This window comes from Talpa occidentalis, unplaced genomic scaffold (assembly GCF_014898055.3).
Source record: "Talpa occidentalis isolate TD23 unplaced genomic scaffold, MPIMG_talOcc4v2.1 talOcc4.9, whole genome shotgun sequence".
NCBI lineage: Eukaryota > Metazoa > Chordata > Mammalia > Eulipotyphla > Talpidae > Talpa > Talpa occidentalis.
The window spans coordinates 107,090,153-107,100,086 of record NW_023605305.1 but is presented as its reverse complement, the minus strand read 5'-3'; the positions used below and the strand labels follow the sequence as shown (position 1 = coordinate 107,100,086).

The 9,934-nt window shown below is 44.0% G+C and overlaps 1 protein-coding gene across 1 annotated transcript; it reads left to right on the top strand.

The window, feature by feature from the left end:
- Positions 1-3,486: 3,486 nt before the first annotated feature.
- LAMTOR5 (late endosomal/lysosomal adaptor, MAPK and MTOR activator 5) lies at positions 3,487-8,151 on the top strand. Its single transcript, XM_037500289.2, has 4 exons — positions 3,487-3,567; positions 4,368-4,429; positions 6,195-6,312; positions 6,916-8,151. The coding sequence occupies exons 1-4, from the start codon at positions 3,533-3,535 to the stop codon at positions 6,974-6,976; spliced, it is 276 nt and encodes a 91-aa protein (XP_037356186.1). The 5' UTR covers positions 3,487-3,532; the 3' UTR covers positions 6,977-8,151.
- Positions 8,152-9,934: the final 1,783 nt, after the last annotated feature.

Sequence of the window (9,934 nt, the reverse complement as noted above, 5' to 3'; positions counted from 1 at the left end):
GAAGGGAGAGGATAAAGGTAGTTCAAGGTCAGGACTTCAAGATACTTCATATTACACAGTCTTTTCCCCAAAAGACCATCAAGATTCTTCAATAAATACTTACAGGATTCCTGTTGTGCTCCCTAATGCAGAAATGGAGAAGACACAATACCTGTCTTTGAAAAGCAAACATATAATAAATTACACTACAGTGAAGCAGGTAATCTAATATGGGTGTCATGAAACTTTGCCCATCACCCAGAAATGGCCATCAGCACTCAGAACTAAGACTGAAGAGTCATCAAGAACACCCCCTCCCCCACCCCAAGAAGGAAGCAGAAAACACCTCCTCCAGCCACCACCCAGCCCCAGCGCTCAAAAGCCACCTGGGAGGGGCCGAAACAGGGAGCTGTGCTGTGACAGCCCCCACCGGTGGAGTGGCGAGGATGCCTGGGAGGAAAGGCGGTCAGTCACCCTCTTCCTACTTGCTTGGTTCATCAGCTTTTCTGAGAATCTTTTAATCATTGATCTGACTTTGAGACAATCAGATACCAGGGGCTGCACTGGCCAGTACACAGGCTACTGTGTATAGTGTGAACTGAAATGTACTATCACTATAAAAATATAGACTGGACTTTGAAATTTACAGGAAAGGGCCTCCCTGGTGGCTCAAGGGTTAAAGTCTCAGCCCTATCAAGTTATCCCCTGCCACTGTGGCATGAGTTCAATCCTCAGCCAGGGAGCTGACCCACATGGCTCTGCAGACCTCTCCTGTCTCACCCGCTGCTCCCCTCATCAGTGTGTTTCAATCTGTTCTGCCTGTTCTGCTCCCCACTCTGTCTCTAGTGAATCCTCTCACCCCTCGCAACTCTGGCCTACACCCCAGTTCTTGTATGAATAAATAAATAAAATAAATCTTGTACGCATAAATAAAAGAAAAAGAAAATGACAGGAAAAAGTTTAATTGATTACATGTTGAAATAACAATTTGGATAACTGAAATATATTCTTGAAACTAATTTCATCTATTAACTTTTCTAATGTTGCTCCATTTTAAATTAAGGTTGTGTTTCACATTAGGTGTCTGCTGGCAGGCACTGCTGGCCTGGGGGGTGAAAGAGCAGAACAGCCCTAGCCCAGCAAAGTGTTACATCGAAGATGGCCACAAGGGGGCGCTGCTGCAGCGAAGGGCTCACGCCCCCTGGACACAGGCGGAGAGCAGGCTGACTCCCCAGTTAATTGGGGCGAAGTTGACTTCAACTAGACAGCCCTAACATTTTGTGAAGCTTTCTTTTAAAGGTAGTTTTGAACTACTTTTTTCTAAAATTTAAATGTTCCCATTCACTTAACATAAATATTTCTCTAGACAAGAGTCCCCAAATTCCTGAATTACAGCACCCACCCTAGGTTTTTAAGGAAGCTGCAAGTTTCACTATCACAGATAGGGAAGTGAAAGGACTCTGAGTTCAAGTTCGGAGGAGCTTTGAGGCTGGACCTCAGCTCAGAAGGTGAGCTGTGAGTAAAACTGGTGGTGGGGCGGCTGGAGAAAAGGAAGACCAGGAGGTGATGGTAGGAGACTCAAGCACAGGGAGCAGGAAATAACTTGTGTGGGAAGGGACAGCCCATTTCCAAAATGCTACCACCTTAAAAAGTCTTGAAAATGTCCATATTCATTGAGTAATTTTTTTAAAGATTTATTTATTTATGCATTTAAGAGCTGGGGTACAGGCCAGAGGTGTGGGGGGGTGGTGGTGAGAGGATCCACCAGAGACAGAGTGGGGAGCAGAACAGGCAGACAGACCAAAATATACTGCTGAGGGGAGCAGTGGGCACGATAGGAGGTCTGCTTCGCCATGTGGGTTGCTCCCTGGCAGGCTGGGGATTGAACTTGTGCTGCAGAGGCTGCTATTGCTTCATAGTGCGGTGCTTACTTAACCCCTTGCACCACCAGGGAGGCCCTTCATTGAGTAATTCTATCCTACTTATTTATAAGAAAAAGTTTAAGCTGCATAAATGTTTAGCTACAAAAATTCACCAGCATTTATAATACCACTACACAAAAATCTTTAACTTCACATTAATAAGGGGCTGGACAAGTCATTTAAGGTACAGATATAACATGGAATGTTTCGCAAATACTAGAAAGGATGTAGTTGAACACTAAGGATGTGGAAAGGCATTTATGCTAAATTCTGTGAAAAAGGGCTGTGGCAGATTAATGTCAGGGTGAGACCAGAGGCACGCGAGGGGTGTGTGTGTGAAAGAATTCACCGGAGACAGAGCAGAGAGTAGAAAAGGCAGATTTATTGAAATATACTGCGGAGAGAAGCAGCCGGCAGGAGAGAAGAGGTCGTCCGCCCCTAGGGAGGATTTGGGGCTCTGCTTTAGAACTTGTCATCACGATTTTTCATGACGAGGGAATCGGTCTCTCTCTCAGGTTTCCGTGGGCCTCTGCACAGGTGTCCTTCTGGGTTCTATTTGCCGTGTTTTTGCATTTCCTGAGAGCGCCCCCCACCCCCTTGGTCGTGTGGACCCGGCCAGGTTCCCTTGGTGACTAGGGATTTCCCTTCCTAATGCGTTTTCTGTCTCCCAGCGTCGTTCAGCTGAGCAAAGTGCAAAATGACTGTTGTAATTTTAATTGATAGCCCGCGAGGTCAGCTACAGAATTGCATGTCCAATATATACGTCGATTTTGCTCAAAAGAGGAAAGAAAGCATTAGAAGTATTCATTTGCGATGCCAATTGGCCGAAGAGATTCTCCAAGAAATTAATAGTCGTCTCTTGACTGAGAGCATGAGTGACTTTTCCTTATTTTTACAACTGCTGTTATGAATTTTTAAAGTTATTTTTAAGTTGTTCTACCCAGTTCCCTCTACAAGAGCCACCTTCTTCCCCCAGACTTTCCACTGCCTTTGTTAAGACCCCATCACTTTCCCAATACCTGGCTCGGGGTTTTCACTTCGTTGCACCTGCTCCCTTGCTCGCTGTCCCCGCGTCTTTGCCCGGCAAGCCCGTGGGCACGTCGCCGCGGCCAGGGGCTGTTCCCGTCCTGGCCCCCCACCTGGCCCTGCCCCCGCCCCTGGCCTGCCCCCCCCCCCGGCCTGGCCTAGCCCCCCCACCTGGCCTGCCCCCCCTCGCCTGGCCTGCCCCCCGCACCTGGCCTGTCTCCCCCGCCCCGCCTGCCTGGACCCGCCTGGCCTGGCCCTGCCTGACCTGCCGACCGTCGCAGAATCTAAAATCCGACCCCTGGTTCCGAGGGGTTGGACTGGAAGACAAAAACCAAACATCCCCGCGACAGGGATCGGCTAGGAGGCGAGGCTCCGAGGCCCGGCCACAGGCCCCCAGCCGGGAGGGGGAGAACCCGCGCCGCCCGAGCCGGAGGGGCGCCCCGGGGGTCAGCTCCGGGAGGGGGGCGGCTCCCCGCGCGCAACGCGGAACTCGCGCCGCGATGTTTGTCCCTTCGCAGGCGCCGTCCCGGCGCGCCCGCCCGCGTCACGTGACCCGGCGCCGGAGGCCTGCGGCTGGGAGGCCGGGACGGGCCGCGGCGGGCGGGATGGAGGCGACCCTGGAGCAGCACCTGGAGGACACGTGAGTAGCGCGGGGGGCGCTCGGCCGGGAAGGGGGCGCGTGCGGGCCGGGCCGTCCCGGGGACGCCGCTCGCGCAACAGGCTTGTGGGTGATGGGTGGGGCGGCGGTCGCCCGGCGGGGCCGGGGCTCCGGGCAGGGCTGGCACCCCACACGCAGAGGCCGCACAGCCCGAGCCCGAGGCCCGCGCCCCGGGCGTAGCCCACGACGTGCAGGAAGTGGGTCTGGACGGGGTGGGGTGACTCGCTGTGCAGAGCCGGGCACTGCAGCGTAAACGCCCGTCTCCCCTTCCGGGCGGCCGGTGACGCGGTGCTCGAGGTGGGAAACATCCCTTAAGTTCTTCGAATGACTACGTGAGATCAAAATTGTAAAGTTTAAGAAGACGTACAGTTAAACACCGCCCTCGCACCAGTGGCCGGCTGCTTCCCTTCCTGCCTCCGGGAGACGACAACCCGTTTTGCAAGTTGTTTTAATTAGTGCATGCTCTTGCGTGCATTTTCAACAAAGGGACAGAAATTCTAGAATACTAGTGTTTGTGGTCCTCCAAAATCAGAGGTGCCCGACAGAATATTTTCTCATGTTACAGGGGAACCTCCCCTTTTCCTGGGGACCACCCTGTTACAGTAAGAAATTAAATATTTAAACTAATTGTAGTTTAATTTTGGGGCGGTGAGATAATGAAAAAGGGGTTGATAGGCACTGATTTAAAGTACTTACAACATTGCCTGCTACCAGAAAGCCTGTAATTGTGTTAATTCATGTTTCTCATATTTGCTTCATTCCTCCTGCGTCCCTGGATTTAGAATGAAGAATCCTTCCATTGTTGGAGTCCTGTGCACAGATTCACAAGGACTTAATTTGGGCTGTAAGTATCTCGTGTCAACGTTTGGTGGATTATACAGCATTTGTTGCTGACCTGGTGTACTGTTACTTCTAGTTTTCACTTCCTGCCAACCTGCTACTTTCTGGGTACTTCTGTGAGGGGAGAGAGAATATCCAAGTAACAAAACTGTAAGACTGAAAACTTTCAATTGGTATTTATGCAGGTAGAACTGTTCCTTGCAGTACTAGCTCTGTAGAAACAGCTGTTTCTATTAAAATAGAGTTGGGAGTCATTTTAATTGGGTCTGGAAAGATTTCAGATGACAGCAGTACCAGGTATTCAATATGTGCCATACGCTGGGACTGCTAAGCTTTATATACAACTATCTCATTTTCACAATGACCCTGTAAGATGGATGGTGCTGTTGTTTAGTCCAATATATTTAACAACAATGGAGAAGTAAAAACAGGGACATCAGAGCTGGACATATCTGGATGCAACCTCCTGCTCACCTGTTTGCTAGTGTGAACTTGTCCCAAAAAGAACCTTCCCGAGTCTTAGTTTCTTTACTGGGTTATTGTTTAATAATCTTAAAATTTACTGAGCTCTTACTTTGTGCCAGGCACCATTCTAGGTGCTTTATACCAAGGTATTTGATTTTCCTAATAACCTGTGATGTAGATAAAGAACAGATTAACTTGCCCAAGGGCCAGCTAGTGCACAGTGAGCTAGGACTTACTTAAGGGTGACTCCAGTGCCTCTTAATCACAACACTAAAATTATGTATTTGTAAAATACTAAGAACAGAACCCAGATATAATGCTCAGTAATGGTAACAATTACAGATAAAGAAATATAGGGGGGGAAAAGTAATTTGCTGTTGTCACAACAGCAAACCTAGGACTTCTTAATGTAGGAATTTTTAAAGCTCTGAATTTTGGATGGGAGGGTAACTGAAAGAGGCAAGTTGTATAACTCAGTTATGTTTTATATACAAATCAGTTAGTTGGAAGGAAAAGGGCAGATTTTTTTCCTTTTGAGGTACTTTCCAGATTCGCTAATGGGGAGACCAAAATTCAAGTGCAGAACTCTAAATGATTTTTCAGTAAACATTTAAGGCTCAAAAGATTGCTGTGTGTGTCTCAGGTAATGTTTTTACGTAATAGCTAATCAGTCACTTTTACCTTAGTTTCAGTTAGGCTTGTGTTGCCTTTACATGGCATATATATTGCAAACAGTAGTTGTTCCTTTTCATACCTGAGACCCAAGATTTAGTTAACTAGCTAAGGTTAAGCATTAATAAGAAGTCATTTTGTGTTGCTGTTTGAAAAGAGCCAGTTTTCTAGTGGAAGTAAGTGCTCACAGAATATCCACATACGCTGTTGAGGTGATTTTATAGCTGAACTCCTGCGTAAAGACTTATCTCCTTAAAGCTAAGCACAGTGAAAACAAATCATATTTTTCATGAATAGTTTCAACAAGACTTTTTGCCCATTATTGACTTTTTTGTCAATCCCACCTCTGAAGTTCTTGTTTCAGTAACATTCCTGTTAAAATTTTATGACTTTCAGATTGATTTAAATTATAGCTTCCTACATTCTCGGAAAGGTGTTGAGATATGGTGATGGGAATGACTTTACAAATTTAGTGTCAGATTTCCTCATTGCTGGACTCAGCTGAGTATCAGGTCATTTCAACTCAGCACCTAGATCATGAGCTAAACGTTCTTTTGGGAAATCATTCAATGAGGTACTATTCTAGCTTGACTCAGAAACAATCAGGTGACAAGATGTCGTCTGTCTTCTAGGCCGTGGGACCCTGTCAGATGAACATGCTGGGGTGATATCTGTTCTAGCTCAGCAAGCAGCTAAGCTAACCTCAGACCCTACAGATATTCCTGTGGTATGCCTAGAATCAGATAATGGGTAAGTAGATGTCAATAGGTTCCTCCCCCCCACCCTTTTTCCCCCAGAAAAATCTGAGAAACCTGACTGGGGCCCTGCATTCATCAGTTATTTCTCATTTAAAGTACTCTGAGGGAGGTTCTTAACCCTGTAGACCACAGGTGCAGATAAACTGATCTGTAAAGCTAATGTGCTTTAAATCAATGACATTTAAAAGAAGAGTAAGAATTTTCAAGAAAAAAGTAATAAATAGCATTGAGGAAAACTAATCAAAGAACAAAAACTACATCTCTATTAATAGAGACAAGGAAGCTATTCCAAGTGTACTGGGGTAATAGAAAACAGAAACTGTACAGAATGATGTTTTGTAAAAGAAAAAATGTAGTGTAAATATAGTATATAAATGTATATAAATATAGAAAAATACACACGCAAATTTTTAAAACAGAAAATTAGTGGTTGCTTTTCTTTGAGTGGTAGGTTTACAGGATTCATTTCATACATTTTTTTGTATTTACCAAATGTTTTGTTATCATCCTATACTGCTTTTATATATAGTAATGAAAAACTAAACCAAACAGCATCTATAACATTTTACTGAGTGTCTTCCTCTCTGCCTTTCAGGAACATTATGATCCAGAAACATGATGGCATCACAGTGGCAGTGCACAAAATGGCCTCTTGATGACCCAGGTCATCCCTGCAGCAGCCTGCCACAGACACTAAGCGCTGACATGTGTCAATCATTTTACACAAGTATTCAAGTTCCGGTAGTTAGGCCATCTATTTAATGTACATTGGGCACTTCTAATTTTAGAGTAAGCTGCTTTTTGACACTCTATAAACTATATAAAATGTTAGTGTGATGCTGCAGGGGGCCTTGCTGCCCTAACCATGTAAGACACTGGCAAGCAGCTAAGAAAAAGGGCCTCACACCATGGGGCTGAAGATTTCCAAAGAGCCTCACACTGTGGGGCTGAAGATTAATCTATAACCTATAAGCATCCCTTTGTTTTTTTTGTTCTTGGTCATATAAGAAAAAACTTCTCAGAAAGTACATTGGGCAATAAATTATACGTGTAGAATACTGTAAGTAAATGGCACTAAGAAATACCTGCTTAAAAATTAAACATTGTAAATTTGGCCTGCCTGACAATGGGAATGAATTTTGTTATACATGAGCATGCCTGACAAGCAACCCAGGACAATTATAGTAAATCCTTCTTTTGCTTTTTTTTAGAAGTTTCTTAGGAAAGTTTTTAAATGAAGTTAACTGTATTAAGAAGTTTCTTGGTAGAAAACCCTGCTAGCTGATAACCAGAAAGCAGCTGGTCTCCAGCTGAAGGCCACATGAATAGAAGAGTCTTTTGATGCTTAGGCTTTAGCTGATAGGAGTGTACCGACGGCTATTGGCTGTCTTAGGTAATTGTCTAAGCTAAAATAATGAATTTTAGTGTAAGGTTTATTTTTTTTTATCTATTAACCTTGAAGGCTACCATCTTGCTGAGACCCACAGGAGCCAGTAGTACATGGGAAAAGAATATACTGATTGTTTCTGCTTTGCTTCTATGATGATATAATTTTACTTCTTGCTAAAAATGAATAAAGACCTGCTGTTCCCCTCAGTAGAAGAGACTTGCACCTCGTCAGTGTCTCCTGACTACCTCATCCCCTTCCCCTTAGCCCCAGAGTTTCACCAACGCCGTCTCATCCTTTCAGGGACTCCTGACACGACATATTGCCAAGGCTGGTCTTCAGCAGTATGAAATATCAGTATGAAACTATGTTTTGAAGCAGCAGGTCTGGGTTACTTTGTATATAGAATTTTGTTATGCTCAATAAATTTCATGGGAAGAAAACCTGGATCTTTTCTTGGATTCTTTAAACTTTTTTTTTTCATTTAGTGATTTCTAAAAAGACCTTTGCTCCAGTTTCTTTTTCAGAAGCTTCCTAAAATACTTGTATTCTCATAGAAGTGTTAATAGGTATTTTTAAAAAAGTGCATATATCATTAAGTACTTCCCTTATGTCAAGAACTCTACTCTCATTAAGGCCCTATATGGTAGGTACTCTTCTGTTGGTCCCACTTTGTTATTAGTATCTAGATGAAGGGATTAGCAGTCTCCATTTGGACCTAATACTTGAACTCAGAGCCTATACTCTATACCCAGCCCACTACAGTAATTATGTGTAGACAGAAAAATATCTTCTAACCATTACTTGACAGAATTAAAATTTCCAGAATATCATTTATTCAAAAATATTAAGCATCTACAAATATATAAGGATACAAAGATTTTTGAGTTAGACACAGCTCCAGCCCTTAAACTTGCTAGGATGGATATGTGTGTATGTAGTCTTCACCATACTCACCACTTACTGGAGGTAGAGGTTTTCTTCTGTCTTCCCCACTAGTATAGATGCTTTGAGAACAGGAGTTTTGTCTTAATAATATGTATCTCAACCACTTTGGACAGTCCTAGGACATAGTAGGTACTGATAAATACTTGCTGAATAAATAATACAAGAGTTTTGTGGCTGTGAACTAGGCTTCAGAGAGGATGCCTGCATAAGATGGGGGGTTTCCAGACAGAGCAGTCACAACCCAAAGGAGCGTTTATGTAATACTAAATGCTTTCATTGGGTCTGTGATGCAAGTAAATAAACTGGAAGGTAGGGCAACTTGAATATCTGTTTCCTAAGAATCCTGGGCCTTATCCTGTTGGCAGAATGGGGCTGTATCAAGTGAGTCAAAGCTGAGCTCCGAGAACAATCCTAGGTAGCCCGAACTTTTTTTTTCCCCAAGCCAAAAAACTCCCTCTTGGTCTTTTATATATACCCAAGTCCTAGCCCAAAGTTGTAAAAGTCAACTTTTAGTAAGTTTTTACATGTGAGACATGCTAAACAATTTATATGTATTTAGCTCCTTTAATCTCTTAATCTTATGAGATATTATTCCTAGTTTAATTGGAAGAAATAGTTTCAGCAAGATAAATTAACTCAGAATCAAATATGAGACAAAGTGGCAAAAGAATGAGAGGAATTAAGATAATTGAAAAAGAACTGGGGCCTCAGAAGCGGTTGACTTAGAGAAAGATTACAGAAAATAGATGGCTGAGTTTGATTTTTGTTAAGAGGAAGAAACAGGAGCAACCCAAAAGCCAGTGGATGGCATAATCAGCCAACTCAATGGCAGAAGGTGAAGCTTTCCAGACGCCATGAACTGGGGCTGCTGGTCTTCACTCAGCTGACACTATTTGCCATCAGGACAGAGGCATCTGGGCACAAACCAGGCAATAAACTTTCCCTTAGATTTCCCTCCTCTCACTTCCTATGTAAATAAATCCTTTTAAATTTCTGCTTGTCAGTATTCTTAAGCATGAGGGGATAACTCCTCTATCCTCTATTTTCCCCCAAGTTTGCCTTCTAGCAGCTTGGCACCTGTCGTGAGGCCAGACACTCATGGCTGCCCAGCCCAAGGAACACTTCCTTGAGTTCACCACCAGAACTGGGAGGGATTTCTGTTTCTATTTTGGAGAAATTGGGTTTTACTTCAGTAGAGTTTTCTGCATATTTTGATTTAGACATGAGTTAAACCTTTAGGCAGTTCTTTCAAGTTTCGGTTTGAGTCATCTAGTAAAGT

Bases quoted from the DNA above. Each gene is read 5' to 3' on its own strand.
- LAMTOR5 (XM_037500289.2), top strand. From the start codon at position 3,533: ATGGAGGCGACCCTGGAGCAGCACCTGGAGGACAC. The intron at 3,568-4,367 runs GTGAGTAGCGCG...CCCTGGATTTAG, and splicing joins GAGCAGCACCTGGAGGACAC to AATGAAGAATCCTTCCATTG. The intron at 4,430-6,194 runs GTAAGTATCTCG...TCTGTCTTCTAG, and splicing joins ACAAGGACTTAATTTGGGCT to GCCGTGGGACCCTGTCAGAT.